Raw genomic sequence first — 16308 nt, 5'->3', positions numbered from 1 at the left:
AGAAGAAGGAAAGGAAGAGAATCCACACTTCTGCAGACCTGACTGGCCCCAGAGCTGTGCAAGCAGGATCAATGCAGCCATCACCAGATGGTGCTGCTGCATTCAGCCTTGAAAGGTCACGGTGTGCAGGGATGGTTTGAGTCTTGGTAAAAAATACCTAACTGGGGATGTTTTTCCACGGCATGGATGTCTGGAGAGTAGGCAGGGTATGTTCTGACTTCATGTTGCTGCTCAGTTCTCTTGGAGAACAGGACATTTGGGCTTTGGCTGGGAGTTCAGAATAGGGGTGTGTTCAGATGCTGTTTGAGATGATCTGTTCCAGAGTGGTTTGAGTGGATAAACAAAATTAATTAGATTCACATCATATGAGTCCACAGGATTGATTTTTTCCTCCAGCAGAAAACTGGCTCGCACTGCTGTTCACCAGAAATACCACTGTGGCTCACCTGCTTTTTTCCATGAGTTTTACAACACTTGCTAGGGTTTTTTTGAAGTCTGGGTAGAGGATAACATGAGATTCCAATCCATTTCTATCCACTGTATAGAACAATTTCTACTGTATAGAAAAAATTCCTTAAGTCCTCATTCCAATTGCTATTGTAGGTGAAACTCCAGCATGGCAAAGTACTTCACCTTGTGTGATTAAGCAGAGGAAATGGCACTGTTTGAGCCTTTAACCAGCAGATTTTTGTCTTCTCCCTGTTTCTGAAAGTAAATATGTGAGCCAGTTATTAATTTGAACATGCTTGGGATGATTTTCATCTCTGCCTGCTCAGGAAACTGAGGAAAAGGTAAAGAGAAATTTTGACAGTGCTATGGCATTCTGTGATTGTAATTCATGTTTATCTCTTAACTGTAGTCTCCTGGTGCCAAACATTCTTCACTGCTATTGCACTGAGCCCTTTGAAAGGGCTCTAAGCAAAGTAAAATCTATATTTGATGACTGGGAATTTGGAGTGAGTGCTACAGCCTTTCTAAGGCTTCAGCCTTGTCCTTTGGGATTTGAAGTTTAGGCTGTCTTTAAAACTTGTCTGCAGCCCTGAGAGAGTCCTGGTGAAGTGTTCTAAGAGCTCTGGGTTGCCCATGATGGTCAGTAAAGATTCTGCCCTGGCTTCAAGGGACAGGTCATAGCTAGGAAGGACAGAAGTGGTGAAAGTACAAAAGGGCAGATACTGGTGCTCTGGAAAAGGTAAATGAGGGACTTTTTTTATTTTATGGTGTCATGAAAGAAGAAGTGCTTAATGCAGACATGAAAGCAGTAGCAGATATACTGCTGATAAAAGGAAATATTTATTTCTGACCAGCTCTCTGCTGTGGGATACTGAAATCCAAGAAGGTACAAAGATTAAAACCAAGGCAAATAAAATTACCTAGAATGATCACAGGTAATGCTAAAATGCATTTCAGAAGGAACATCAATACAAAAATCCTAAATCTACAAGTCTTTTATGAGAAGAGAGTACTCCGTGCTTACTTGGCCATACCTGCTGTGAAAAGATCTGGAGCCAGTCACTTCTGGAAACAAAATCCCAGAACCTGATGTGGCAATTTCTAAAACTAAGCCGATATTTCTGCTCAGGATGAGCTGTCCTAACCAAGCTCAAAAAAATCTTAAACTTGTCTTCTCCAGTTAATAGTGACAGAGCAAGGAACTTAAAAGCCTTGAAAGGAGACCTGTCAGAAGTCTGATTTAAGAGAGTACAAGTTTTTCTGGCAGAACAGTTGCTTCCATGTGAGGAGTGATCACATTACTGAACCTGTTCCACCTGCTCTCTCCAGAGGAGGCAGAGACAACCTGCTCTGTCTGAAGCTTGCAAGGAGCCTTGGCTCGGTGCTCCTGAGAAACTCGGAGCTCTAGAAGAAGAAAACAACGTGGAGAAGGGGGCAAGGGAAGAAAGGGGATGGGAGAAAACACAGCCTGCTAGGGAACGTGAAAGATGGCAGAGCTGAGGTGAGAGGAGTGGTCTGAAAAAGAAAAGGGGGGGAAAAAATGAAAGAAACACGCCAAAAAAGGTCTGCAAGCTGTCAGCCAGTCCCGGCACCATCCAGCTGTGGTGGGGTCACTCAAAGGACCGCCTCTCAGCGAGCGCAACGCAATTCAGACGATGCCGGCTGAACAGTGCCACCGGGAAGGCAAGATTTCATTGTTCCCTACCCAGTTCACGCCGCTCTGCCGTGAAACCTGCAAAGCAATTACAACTAATTAAATCCTGACTTTATTAAGTGCGATCAAACCCCCGAAGAAATCCACCCTAAAACCGACCCGGCACGCCGAGTGCCAGGCGCGTTAATCACCCTCAATTAACCCCACACGGCGGAGCGGTTCCAGTGTGGCAGAGCCAACCCGTCCTTGTGTTCTCCGCGCACGTTCTCCCGGCGGAGCCGAGCGGGAGGCGCCGGCTGCCAAGGGCGAGGTGCGGGCGGCGCAGCCAGCGCTGCCTCTCGCTGCTCTCCCCGAGCAGCCGCCGCAGCTCCGAGCCCTTCCCGGGAGGTGCCGGACACGGGCTCGGAGCCCCGGCGGGGTCGGAGCCCCTCGGCGGTGTCTCGGAGCTTGTCCCCGGAGCTGTGTTCCCTCTCGGGCCGCTGGCCGGGAGCTCCGGGCCGCTGCTGGGCGGTGGCGGGACGGGCAGAGCCCATCGCCCATCGCCGCCCTCCTCCGCGGCCCCTCCCGCCCCACGCCCAGGTGTCCCCGGGCGGAGCGCGGCGCTCCCCGCGGCAGGAGCGGCCCGGGCCGGGCGGGGCGGGCCCGGAGCCCGGCGGGGCCCGGGGGCGGGCGCGGTGCCGCCGCCCGGCCCCCAGAGGAGGCGCGGCGGGGCTGCGGCGGCCCGGCAGCAGAGGCTGGGTGCCTCTCCCGGCGGGAGCGGGCGCTGGCTCTCCTGCCCGGCTGCCGGGGGCGCGGCCATGTCCGGAGCCATGAAGTTCAGCGGGTACCTGAAGGTGCGCATCGGGGAGGCGGTGGGGCTGCAGCCCACCCGCTGGTCCCTCCGGCACTCGCTCTTCCGCAAGGGATACCAGCTCCTGGATCCCTATGTCACCGTCAGCGTGGACCAGGTGCGCGTGGGGCAGACCAGCACCAAGCAGAAGACCAACAAGCCCACCTACAACGAGGAGTTCTCGGCCACGGTCACCGACGGCCATCAGATCGAGCTCTCCGTCTTCCACGACACCCCCATCGGCTACGACGACTTCGTGGCCAACTGCACCTTGCACTTCCAGGACCTGCTGCGCTCCGCCGCCCCCAGCGACACCTTCGAGGGCTGGGTGAGTGAGTGGCCGTCCGGAGGAGAGGCCGGGGAGCTCGTGTGGGAATGAATGAAGGGCACTCTCGGAGCCGGGGCTTGTCCTTGCATGCCTGTGCCGCAGCCGCGCAGCCCGCTGTGTGTGTGCAGGTACACAGGTGTGCTCCGCTTCCCATTTGCTCGGGATGCTGCTCCTTAGGGACCCTAAGGACCCTCAGCTGTGGTGGCTGGAGGGTGAAGACGCTGTGCTGGAGGGCTGTGAAGTCTCTCCTCTTTGTAAATGAACAGAGAGATGACCTGTGATACCTGTAACTTGCAAACTACACCAGCAAATCCACACAAAGGTGTTCCTTCCTTTGTGTGAATTTGCTGCTGTATCCTTTTGCTCAGCACGCAGAGGCGCCCTTGGAGACTCGGATACCTGGGCTGGATGTATTTCTGCCCAGCTCTACACATGCTTGCACAATAGTTTGATGTGTGCATGCGGATTTCTTTGACTTCTTAGCAGAATGGCAGGACTAGTCTTGTGTGTGTTACGTACACCGCTGCGCTGGGTCAATGCAGTTTCACTCTGAGCTAATTCCAGGTGATTTCCAGGTAAATGTCACTTGTATGCAGCCCAGAGAACCTCATTTATGGATTAGTCCCAATGGTGAGAGAAGTAGTACAGGCTCTGGAGTTGTACCTTTGTTTCCAGTTTTGTAAAGGAGGAGGAGGTGACTGCTTTGATCCAGATAGTTTGCTGGTAAGAGTTAGGTTAATAAAAAAAGATATTTATTCTGAGTAGAGAAAGTGCAGAAGAACTGAGAATGTTCAAGGTTGTGATGGGTATAAACATTTTGGGGCCAAGAAGTTCAGGATGTGTGGTCAGATAACCACCACAATAAAACCAGATGTTGAGGAAGGAGAGCTGACAGTGTAGAGAACAGATAGATATCTTGATCGTATCACTGGGGGGAATGCTGGTACTTTCTACTCTCAGCCAGTGTCTGTAGCTGAGGTCTGATGCTACACCTTTGGGGTGATTACAGGCAATGATTAATACATGTATATTTGGGGGCATTTTACTTAGGTGCCTTATGGATAAGCCTGAGTTTCATGCACTGGAGGTGTTCTCGGACAGTCCCAGATGGGACTTCTGTGTTGGACAGATGGGTCCCAGCCAGTCTCTCCTTAGCTGAGGTGTTGGTCCTGACGCCCCAGCCAGAGCTGAGGCCATGGGGTTTGCCTGGTGGATGCACGCCCAGCTTCCCAGGCTGCCTGTCCCCTGGAAAGTATCCTGGGATCTGTGCTAAACCAGTTTCAGATACAGAACAGACCCCTGTGGTCAAGGCAAAGGAGTGAGCTTGGGATAGAGCACTGAGATTTTGAAGGACTTTTTGGTGTTTGAGTTGCTGGGGTTGTTTGCTGGTGAGAGAGGCCCTGTCCTCTAGGGAGGCTGGAGTCCTGGTCACACTGGAGGTGGGGTGGGACTGCTCTGTGCAAAGGTGGTGGCCTTATTTACATTACTAAAATACCTGGCATAATACTGCTGCTGGTGTGGGTGCATGTACATTTCTTTCATTTAGACCATCCTGCAGTGCTGCTTTTTAGGGCAGATGCAGACTGTGGCCTGAAATACTCATCTGGTCTTTGGTGAGGGAAAAGTTTCTAATCCTTGCAGGATAGACATGTGTTTTATGAGCTGCTGCACCTGTGAGGTGATGGGTGCAATGGGGGTGGGAAACCAGTGAATTCTTTTAACTAGACTGATATAAACTGATTTTATATCTGGGCATGTAGACAGAGGCTTAGAGCTGCTGCTCTCCCTTTAAATTAATGTCTGAAACTTACAGCTGGGGTGGATTTAGTGGGGAATGAGCAAATGTTTGTCTTCTGTTGCCTTTCTCTCTCCCATCCCTTCTGATTTGCTTCGTTAGCATCTCGCATAGCATGCAGTCTGGATCACATGATGACAGGGAACAGCATCTTGCCCTGATAATTTAATATGTCTTGATAAATCCAGCAAGGCTGTCACGGGAGTTTGTGTAATCAGAAGGGTAGGAAATGCTGGTTTGTACTAACCCAAGGTCTACGAGCTGCTGGCACGATGCAAAACACAATTAGGAAATGTAGATGATTTGAAACACCTCCTCTCCCAAATCCTTCATTCATCTCCTTTGTCCATCCCTAAAATAAAAGCACAGATAGGCAACTAAGGAGTGAATCGAGTGAGAGAAAAATTAGTGAATCCTTCCAAGTTTAACCTGGCTTTTGCTTACTTGGCTGTGCATAATTTTTCATTTTGATTTTAAATAGAACTTTTATGTTCACCTTTCAGAGACAAGGAAAACAGTATTTTGGTAAAATCCAAATGGTTAGTAACAGGCAAACAGGGCAGTTGGTTGCTTCTGCTCCTTGAGAGGGAGCTGTCAGGAATTACCTGTGGCAGTCTTGGCATCAGCTCTCAGGCTCATGCTGCTCTGTTTGTAAACATAGATTTTCTCCTGCTGGAAAAAAAACCAGAAAGAAGTGATCAGCTGTAACATTGGTCAGCACGTCTTGTGAGAACTGTAGGAAGTTTCAGCGAGAGGCAAGGAGGAGCAGTTGGTGTGAAAGAGCTGGTGCTTCCCAGATGACTTGCAGGTACATCACTGCAATTATGACCCCGAACACTTATGCAGATGAGTAAGTGTATGGACATGAGCTGTCTCATCTGTAATGCTTATGCACCTGAGTCATCCCACTGGGTGCTGGGACAGTGTTCTTGCTTTGAAATTCATGTTTCAGAGACTTCAAAACCAACCCTTTTCCTTCTAACCATTTGGGTTGTTTTCCAAAGCCTTTCTAGTAAACCCATTAGCACGGTCTGGATTTCTTCTAATTCGCGTGTTAGTTGTTACACACGTTTGACCGATTTTCCCCAGATCAAATTTGCAAGAGCTCTTTAACTTCAAGATCTTTCTCGCTGTTTCCCCTTCCTTATATTCACTTGTCAGGTTTGGGCAAAGCAGTTTTTATTCATGTTGTCAGTGAAGTTGTCCTGCCCTTGTCGTGCTCTAACGCGGTCCGAGCTGAGCGCGGTCTCCCCGCGCCGTGTTCTGTCTCTGGCAGGGTTTGCCTGTGTGGGTGTGAGACTGTGCAAACCTGCATGGTTGCATTTTACACAGGTGTGCATGGCCAGGTGCAGGGCAGGAGGGGGCTGAGCTGCCTGCTCTCTGCAGTGTTTGCTGGGGTTTACACTGGGGATGAGACGTGCCTCTTGAAAGCATTTAGTTTTGCACTAGCCTCTGCTAGGATCTTTTTATTTGATGTATGCACCTTTAAAAGTTATTATCTCCTCTTTGTCTCTGAGTGCAGTATAGAAAGCTGTCATATATCAGTGAAACAAGTGGAGTACTCAGTGTAGCTGAAATGAGATACATTTACAACACCTAGGATTATTCGTACAAGTTTTATGTAGAAGCTGAAGTAATTTTTAACCTCGGTGAAATACTCTTTACAGATACTGAATGGCCTCGTTGCAAGGGAATTATTTAATCATGATTGTAAAAATTGTTAGTCCCTGGGTGGAGATGCCATAATTTCTAAGACTTTAACAAGGAGTAGAAATTTAAACCTTGATCTTGAAGTAGCAAATCATGAGAGTAGCAAATCATGAAGGAAATCACATAACAGATGGGCTATAAGATTAATGAGCCAATCTCAACTTCCTGAGTTTGTTGCCTTTTGCTTGTGTGCAGGAAGAGATAAAGACAATTCTTGTGCGTTCCTTCACTTCAGCTCTTTTGCCTGTATCCTTCCCCATGATTTTTTTCTTCCTTAAAGCAGTATATTTATATACAATTTTATTTGTTGAACGTTAAGTTCAAGAGTTAAAAGATAAGTCAACTTCTCTCCAGAGCATCATGACCATGGCAGAGAGGCAGTGTGCTGCAGGTCAAATAGGATACTGTTGCTGATTCTTTTGACTCCTGTTGGGCTGCAGAGTTCTTCAGATGGGCAAAAGTTGCTTCAGGAAGCCAAAATACTTTGTAGGTCTTGACAGAGGGTTTTGTGGTGCAGTATTTTGTGTCTGCCCAACTGTAGAGATGAACTAAGCTTGTAGAGCTGTAATAAATGGTGTCTCCTTCCACAGGGCAGGAGCAGGCTGGGGTGAAGTCCCTTTGAGTTCTGCTTCCATGCACACAACAGTGATGTACACACTGCACATCTCTGATCTGTGTGAAGGTCACACTGTGTTAATTAGGCTTGAGTAAAATGAGCTCCTTCCCTAACTTTTTGGAAGCTCTAAGTTGTTTCTGTAATTGTTATTACTGATATGCAGTTATTATGTTGAATAGGACTTGTGGAGAGAAACACCCACTGCAGAAGGTAAGATGGGTTTGAAAGCTACTGGAATTTCAGCTTTTCTTTTTTTCCTTTAGAATACAGTTTTCCTTTGGCCCTGTCAACAGACCCTTCAGAATGCCAACAGAATCCCATGCACCACAGTTACCTGAGTGCCCTGCAGCCTAAAACAAAGGCTGTAATAACGAAGGGAAAAACTGTTGCTGTTTTTCAGGTGTTTAACAGTGTGGGGGGGTGTGATGCTGAGAACAGTTGTTCTGATGGAGGCAGGTGAGACAGCTGCCTGTCACAAAGAGCTGCACACGTACTGCCCTGTTTCAGCATCAGAAGTGGAGCTATTTGGAGTCCTGTTTCTTGCTCCTGCCCAATAAAAGGCCTGGCTGGCAACTGTGAGAATCTTTGGAGAACATGGGTGTTTTGCTCGAGAGTGTGTTTGGCTGGGAAGATTTGACCCAAGCATGAGGAGAGCCAGTTTCCAGTGATAGGGGCCAGTAAAGGGGTGTGGGACTGGAGTTCCTGTCTTGGCTTTGAGCTGAGTGTGGGTTCCAAGGTGTGGGTTTGCCTCTTTTGACAGTGTTCCTGTCCCCTTCAAAGCTGTCATTGCATTCATCTGGGACTGTGGCTGAGGAGGGCAGTTCTATGCCCAGGGCAGAGCCAGAATTCTCGGAGGATAAGGCAGGACAGAGTCCAGACAATGAGGTGCTGCAGTGACCTGGAGGGAAATGGTCACATGGGTGATGGGAACCCTTTGGGTACTCTTGCCACCAAGGGCAGTGGCAGTCACCTTGAGGTGGCTGGAATGATGGACTGGAGTACTGCATCCATCCTGGGGCCCCAATCAAAGAAGAACGTGGACTTTTGGAGGGAGTCTGGAGGAGGCCATGAAGATGCACAAAGGGCTGGAGCACCTCTGCTGTGAGGACAGGCTGAGAGAGTTGGGGTTTTTCAGCTTGGAGAAGGCAAAAGGGAGGCCTTACAGCACCTTCCCTAAAGGGGCTACAATAGGGCTGGAGAGGAATTTTTGACAAAGACATGGAGAGACAGCAAAAGGTTAAACTGATAAGGAGAGATTTAGATTGGAATAAGTTTCTTGCAATGAGGGTGGCACAGGTTGCCCAGAGAAGCTGTGGATGCCCCATCCTGGGCAGTGTTCAAGACCAGGCTGGATTTGGCTTTGGAGCAACCTGCTCTGGTGGAAAGTGTCTCTGTGCATAGCAGAGGGTGTGGAATGAGGTGGTTTCTGAGGTCCCTTCTAACACAAACTGTTCTGTGATTCTGTCAAGGCATTGCTGATGTGGTTGGCTGGAGTAGGGGGCTGATTTTGCTGCCAGGGTTACCTTTACATTCCTGCTGATGGTGTTGCTGCTGAACCAGCCCTGGCTGGAGGGAGAAGAGGCAGCCAAGGGCTGATGACCACGTTGCCTTTGGCAGTGTTGGTCATGTTAGAAGCTCATGAGAAGATGTTTGCAGACCTGCACCCGCAGCCCTGGGGGTGCTCTGTGCAGAGAGTCTGTGAGGAGGAGGAGGAGGGGGCAGCAGGGTGACCGCAGCACAAGTGAGCCCAGCACCCCAGGAAGCTCTGTCCCCAGCCCTGCAGGCCTTGCCTCACCCTGTTAGTGGTTTATATTTAGCTTTTTCCACAGGTCTTTTAGAAAAGCACATTTCACCCAGGCTGTCAGAGGCTTTCTGTTTGGAGTATTTTCTGAGTAATGATTTGGTTTCTGGCCATTTTGAGCTTATAGGCAATAAACTCTGCAGAACGGATCGTCAAGGGGGCCATTTGAGCTATTGAAATGCCATTAGAAAGTCTCCTGATTTACAGGGTAATTCAATATGAAAAACATATCCCTTACTGAAGTGAATAAGACTCCCACCCTTTCTTCACAAACTATCAAAGCTCCTTTGATGTTTTAGGCTTTAGCTATTGTGCTTTGCTAATACAGCCAGGAAACTGGGGACCTTTTGTGTAACCATGGAGAAAAAGATGAACAGCAGAGTTACCACATGAAATGAGTTACTGGCAGCTTTTACAAGGATCCTGGATCAGCCATGGCACCTTCTTTCCTCCCAGATTTCATCCTACTTAGGCATGTAGTTAAGACATGTCAGACCCTGCTGCAAATCTAATTTCTTCTGGAGACAATGAGCAATTTTAGCTCTGATTGCCTGCTCCACCCCTGTGCTGTCTGAGGGGCCGTGCTGGACCCAGGCTGGAGTCCTGAATAACTAACCTGGTGCCGTGTCCTGGTGGAGATCACCACGTGGTTGTTCCTCTCCCAAGCCATGCCCCTTTGCTGGCTGGTTGTGAGGGAAAGACCTGCTTTATAATCATGATACCAGAGATAAATGTGTATCTGAAACAAAGAGCATCCAGAAGCGTCCAATTAACGTTGCTAAGCCACTTAGGGTAAGCCAGACAAACAACTACACTTCTGCAATGCCAATGATATTTTTGTATGCTCTGATATCATGAGATGTTCTCATCACTTAGGGAGGTCAATTGCTGAGGAAACCATCCTGCTTTCATTCAGAGGCCAGCACCACGAGCAGATGTGAGGCAGCTTTTGTCGCGTTAGCATGGTGCCGTGTGGGAGCCAGCATCCCTCAGCAACTCCTGTGCTCTTGATATTCAGTGTCTGTCCTGGGCCCAAGGTGATGGAAAAAATTGCTTTTTCACTGCCCCTGCAAGACCTTTTGTGCCCTTGTTGTGCTAGACCAGAGGCATTTAATCGATGTCCAGATCTATCCCGCAGGCTGCCAGGGCAGTCTGACCGGCTGATGGCCCCGCTCGCTGCGCTGCTCTGTCCTGGGGCTCCTCCAATGTGGGGCAGCTTGCAGGCAGAAGAGTTGTTCTGGTAACTACCATGGTATTTTTTATTTTTTTTTTTTGGCTAGTCTTCCTTGTGAGACCCACTGCATCTCCAGGAAGCCCCGTGCTCTCCAGCCCACCGGTGCTCTGTGTCCTGATGGAAAGATGCAGCCCTCAAAATGGGCAGAGAGACAGGGGCTGCCTGTGTCCTGTCCGACAGATGGATGTGACACCCCAGGCTGTCTCCTCTGAGTGCCACATTGCAAAGCAATTAAGCCCATCCTGGGGAATATTGCAGTCCTGGGCTGCAAAGCCACAGGGTGTTTGGGATGTCAGGTCTGGGATAAGATTTTCCCTTGTTGGCTGGACCTCCCTGGCTCTGGATGGGAATTTCTGTGCTCCATGGTGTGGTGTGGACCTGCCCTTTTTGGGTCAGCACAGCTCACACTGCACTGAAACCCAGCTGCTGTGCTTACCCAGGAGCTTTGCCAGTACAAAAAAATATTGGCAGGGGAAGAAGGAGGGAGGTAGGTATGAATCTGTTAGATGACATTACACAAGGGCTTTTTCTTGGTGTTCACCTGCCCAGTTTCGTAAGTATTGAGTTTCGTGAGTTGGTTGTATTTGTATCAGTGATACAGTGGCAGCTCTCCAGACTCCTTCCAGGAGGTATCTCCTTTCTGTGGAGCAGGCAGGAGATGAAGTATTGGTGCACAAACACAAGTTGGGCAGCTCTGGTAGCTGACCACAGTTTGTGAAATGGGAGGCAGAATAAATAATCTATTTTTTTAACCAACATAAGAATGCTATTTAGGCCTTATTAGTGGAATTTCTCTCTTATTTTTTTAAACTTTTTATTGCAGAACAGATATTTCTGTCAAAATGGGGAGAGGAGGAAAATGCATCCATGCAAGACACATTTCTAAACGTGTGATTTGCTGTATGAGTGTTGCGTGTCTCTGTATGTTTAAAAAAAGATCAGTACAATCATTTGCAGTGTGAAATCACTTAACAGATCAGTAGAGCCCAGTGATCTCTCAGAATGAGGCTAGTGAGGGACAGGATGTGAGAAACAGGCTGTGTGTCTCTGCTGTCCCAGGACTTTATATCTAATATTAAGAATCACAGTGACAGATTGTCTTTTTATGTGCATCCAGGAGCTGAGGAGAGATTTGAGGTGGTACCTCCCTATCTGAAACTGTGGTGTTTTTCCTGCCTTTCTCTCATATATTCTATGTCAGCCATTCTCAGAGACAGAATTTTGACTTGCCAGCTGGTCTCATTTGGTGTGAAAAAGCAGCTCACACCTCTTACAGCACCTCTGGTTTCTAGCTCTCTCTCACTCTCTGGCCTGCTCTGTGGTTTCTGTTTTGCCTTTGCTTGCTTCTTTTTGTTTTTTGAATTCCTTTGTCATTAGTCTGCATTTTAGCATAGCATGATCTTTTGCATTTTTTCTCATAAGTACATTTAATTTTACATCCCTTGTAAGTTAAAGTCTTCATGTACATCTCCACTTGCTAAATTTAGAGTGTTAAACCTCCTGTTATAGCAATGTGGTCTTAGCTTGGGAATCCTTTTGTCATTTTTGGCTAGAAAAATGTTTGCCATCATTCACAGCTTTATGGATGCTGTAGTAGGTTCAAGCAGGACCAGTTGTGGTGGTGCCGAGTGCTGTGGGTGTGAGTCAGAGGGAGAAGTGCACTGTCAGAGGGATCATTTAGGGTTGTAGCAGCTCTCTGGAGCTGGCTGGCCCCACATTAAGGATGGATTGACAGTTTAACTATGACAGTAGAAGTCAGCATGGGATGTCTGTGCTCCAGAGTGCTTTTATCTGACAAAATAGACAACATAGCTGCAAATCAGTGCTGTCTCTGAGAGCATTGGAGCTGGCTTGTCAATGTGGGAGTTAGTTCCTAGAGGGATTCTCTCCACCTAGACTGGTCAGTGTGCTCATCCCATGCTAAATGTATTCAGTTTTGGGCTTTGCTCCTTCAGAGTAACAAAGGTTGTCTAAATCAGGAATGACTAGTGAAAGACTAGCTTATCCTGTTCGAATTCCTACTTCGTCCTGCATTTACTTTCTTGGTAAACAAGGACATACAGCTTGTTGGCCTTTTCCTCAGGACTGAAGAGCAGAGGAGAAACAGAGTTCCCAGTAGTGAAATTTTGGATTGATTCACTGAATGTTTTCTTCTGTCTCATATCCTTCAGTTCTTTTAAATTTTACATACTTTAAATGTTATCCTTCCCTCACGTGTAAACTGGTACACACACGAAGCTCTCCATACCTCACCTCTTTCTGGCATCAATTTTTAATAACATCACTGTGAAAGTTGCCTTCTTCCTTTCTCACTTGTTTTTAAAAAAGTTTGCCTGTGTCTTCTATGAGATTCCAGCAGAGCAGGAGCCTGGTGTTTGCTTCTGCTGCTTCTTGGGATGTTTATGTCAGTGGATTCCCCATGGCTTCGATGGAATTACGCTGCCAGCATTGGCACTGGCTAACTGGGAGAAGAGCTGGACACGTTTCCTTCCCCCTTCCTGCATGCAGCAGGAGTTGATAATGATGGCTGGGTTGTACATTATTTATTGGGCTCAGCGAGTGCCCGTGGTGCTCTGAGAAAGAGGGAGGAATTGGCTCCCGTCGATGAGTTTATTATCCAGGTCGTTCACAGAGGGAGGCATCTCACATTAATATATTCAATGAAAATTTATTCTCTAAGGCAGTTTGCTCCTGAGCCTCCGTGTGAGGAAGGCATTTCCGTGGGGTCCAAATCCGTGGTGGGATTCCTTGTCAAAGCTGCTCATTTGAACACACTGTTAATGCAAAAACTGCAGTGGTGATGAGTGTGTGGGGTGAGCCTCCATCTCTCAATAGGGCTTGGTGGGAGTATTGCTGCTGATAATCAGTTTTCTACAGGAGATCCACGCTTATCACTTCATTATCTGTTTACTCAGTAGCAGTAAAAAGTCCAGCTTTGGGTACTTGCCAAGAGCTGCTCACAAGACTGGTTTGTGAGGAGGGCGCTTTATTGGAGATGGTTGAAAATGACCCTGCAATCAGCTTCCTTATTTAGAAGTTTCTGTCCCTTGTTCCTGATGTGGCACCTAAGAGTGGTTTAAAAACCTAATGCTGGTTTATTTAATCTTCTTTAATATAATGGAATGTAATTATGGTCATTTAGTAGCCACTCTACAAGCAACTAAGCTGTTCTCAGCCTAGAGTGGAGCAGAACTGGAAAAGATAAGCCATCTTCCTCTCAAAAACTACCCCCTGTTCCAATAATCCTATCAGTACCTAATGATTGTAACTCATTTTGACCACGCTTTCAAATAATTAGCTTGAGTCTTGCCTATCTTGCCAACAAAGAGGATATTTTCCCAATTCCTTGATTCTAGAAGGGAACATGTTCTGCTTTTCTCTTGCTGAATGGTTTATCAAAACCTAGACCTTCAAATCCATTTTGCTCATGTCCAAGAAAGGAGTAAGGTCTAGAGCTGTTCTAATGAGCCCTGTGGAGCTTTGTTCTTTCCCTTTGAGGGACAAAAAGGGTATGATGTAGGCAAAATAAAGGTACAGGAATAGGTAAAAGTTTCTTTGGTGTATTTGCACAGGGTGAAGCTCAGATCTCCAGCTCTATCTAAAGGACAGTGGACCCCCTATATTTACTGTTTAGGAGCTGTCTCTGCAGGCCAAGACTCACTGTATCCTCATCCTTAGAGCTTGTGTCCTCTGGGAATGACAGTGGTGAAATGAAGAGCAGACTCCTGGATTCTGGAGGATCAGGAATAAAGTGTCAAAAATCCAGGCTCTGCTGCACGTCCTCACAGAGTGTTTTTCAGCCTCTTGTAGACAAAATAGGTTCATGTGCTAGTATGAACCCTTCTGTCTGGGCTAATCTAGCACTTCTGAGGTCATCCAGTGTAGGAATGAGTTGTGCTTAAATGTGATGGGGCACTTTTTCAGCAGGGCTGTGACTTGTGGGCTCTAGCAGTTTGGACAGGGCAGGTCTAGGAGGGCACCCAGCAGGTTTTTTGCCCTCCTCTGCCCCATGGGCAGTCGCTGTGCAGCAGGAGAGGTGGAGAACTTCCTGCTTGCTTCTCGCCCACCCCATTTCACAGCTGAGCTTGCTAAAGAAACCATCAGTCAGGCTCCAGTCAGTGTGGGGGGCTGTCTGCTGTGGTTTTGGAGTCGTGCGAAAGCAACCGTCCACTGTGCTGCCTCTGCAGAGGAGGGGTGGCGGCCGGAAGAGGGGGCGGGAGCGGAATTTTGGGGCAGCTGGGGCCCCTTAATCTGCTTTTGGTCAAGGCTTGATGCCAGGATGGCTTCTCCCTGTATGTTGTATCTACCAAAGAACTTGGTTAATGATTTACCAGTTCACAGAGTCACAGAACAGTTTGGGTTGGAAGGCACCTTAAAGATCATCGAAGTTCCACCCCCTGCCATGGGCAGGGATACCTCCCACCAGACCAGGTTGCTCCAATCCCCATCCAATCTTGTCTGGAACACTTCCAGGGATGGGGCAGCCACAGCTTCTCTGAGCAAACTGTGCCATGCCTCACACTCTCACAGCAAAGAATTTCTTCCTGATCTCTGATCTTTACCCTCCTTCAGCTTAAACCATCACCAGCCCTGTGCTTTCGCAGCAGTTTCCGATGACCCTGGTTGGACACGCACCACGCCCCGCGCTGAGGTTACCTGTGCTCTGCTGAAGGGAGGTTGGGAGCCGTGGCTGCTCTCCTCTCTCTCTCTGCACATCTGCAGGATGTTCCTGCTGTGGTGTGGAGCTGCCTGTGAACTCCTGTGTGCTGTGGCACGGGCAGAACACGACACACACTCATTTTGGTTCTTGCCTGGCGCTGTGGCTAGCAAGGAGAAACCCTTTTGGCTGGTTGTGTTCTCTCTGGTTAACGTTATCTTGGTTAGAATTCTTAGAATTAAAAGCTTCAGAAATTTTGAGAAGGGGCTTGGAACAGAGAATTGAAGCTGTATCTAAAATCATCACTCGATTCATTTTAGAATTGTGTGATTCTGATTTTGTCAAGAATAATATTGCAGGATCTGAGTGGATTTCTTCAAAGAGGAGCAAAGATCATTCAAGTTGTCACATGTTTGGGCTTATGTGGATGTGATCTCAGAAAGTTTCTGGTGTGCCCTTGCAAGTTTGTCATTTCCCTTTGTCATGGAGAAAGCTGTGTCTGTGATTAATGCAGGTCACTGGTGTTATTTCTATATATAAATAAGCTTAGTGCAAAGAGACTTGCCTCAGCAATGCATATGCAGTACTCATTGTTTTTAAGCAATGTCCTTCTTATTTTAGTAACATTTTTGAAGCGCCTGTTCCTGTTTTGAACATGAACATTAGGTGAGAAAGAGTAACTGAGTTTGCAAGTTTTAAGCAGCCCTTGGTGTCCCCATGTTTGGCTTCTGAAAGATTGCTCTGAAAACATCATTGTGACCTCAAAAAAGCTCCTCAGTGTTTTCTCAGTATACCTTTTGTGGTTCATTTCTAGGTTGACTAAGCTGGCTTTTTATGTTAATAGTTCTGCTCACAAGAAATTTCATTTGCAGAAAAACGTGCAGGTCTCTCATCTCTGGAAGTGTTCAAGGCCAGGTTGGATGGGGCTTGGATCAACCTGATCTTGGTAAAGTATCCCTGTCTGTGGCAGTGGCGTAGGAATGAGATGATTTTTAAGGTCTGTTCCAAACCAAAACATTAAAACATTCTATCATTCTATGGAATGTGGTTTGCTTTATTTATTTATTTATTTATTTATTTATTTATTTATTTATTTATTTATTTATTTATTTATTTATTTATTTATTTATTTATTTATTTATTTATTTATTTATTTATTTATTTATTTATTTATTATTACTCCAACTGCACAAAAAGATGCTGTTTAACTGTCTGGTGATGTTTTTTCACCGCC

General features: G+C 47.2%; 2 protein-coding genes across 3 annotated transcripts in view; one reads left to right on the top strand and one right to left on the bottom strand.

Moving 5' to 3' along the window:
- Positions 1 to 1188: 1188 nt before the first annotated feature.
- On the bottom strand, positions 1189 to 2945 carry LOC134551670 (sterile alpha motif domain-containing protein 1-like). 2 transcript variants are annotated; one of them, XM_063399562.1, is made up of 2 exons: positions 2296 to 2945; positions 1189 to 2182 (listed from the first exon to the last, which is right to left on the bottom strand). In XM_063399562.1, exon 1 carries the CDS (start codon positions 2943 to 2945, stop codon positions 2298 to 2300), a length of 648 nt encoding a protein of 215 aa, XP_063255632.1. In that variant the 3' UTR covers positions 1189 to 2182; positions 2296 to 2297. The 2 variants fall into 2 exon arrangements, with proteins under 2 accessions (XP_063255632.1, XP_063255631.1); XM_063399561.1 differs by having other exon boundaries at positions 2307 to 2945.
- PRKCH (protein kinase C eta) overlaps positions 2902 to 16308 on the top strand; it is a 113243-nt gene continuing 99836 nt past the window's right edge. Inside the window, exon 1 of the mRNA XM_063399560.1 lies at positions 2902 to 3261. Within this exon, the coding sequence (XP_063255630.1) occupies positions 2902 to 3261 (360 nt within the window). The remainder of the gene's footprint in view (positions 3262 to 16308) is intronic.

Source organism: Prinia subflava, chromosome 5, assembly GCF_021018805.1.
Source record: "Prinia subflava isolate CZ2003 ecotype Zambia chromosome 5, Cam_Psub_1.2, whole genome shotgun sequence".
NCBI classification, from domain to species: domain Eukaryota; kingdom Metazoa; phylum Chordata; class Aves; order Passeriformes; family Cisticolidae; genus Prinia; species Prinia subflava.
The sequence above is the reverse complement of the archived record's forward strand: the minus strand, read 5'-3'. Positions and strand labels throughout refer to the sequence as shown.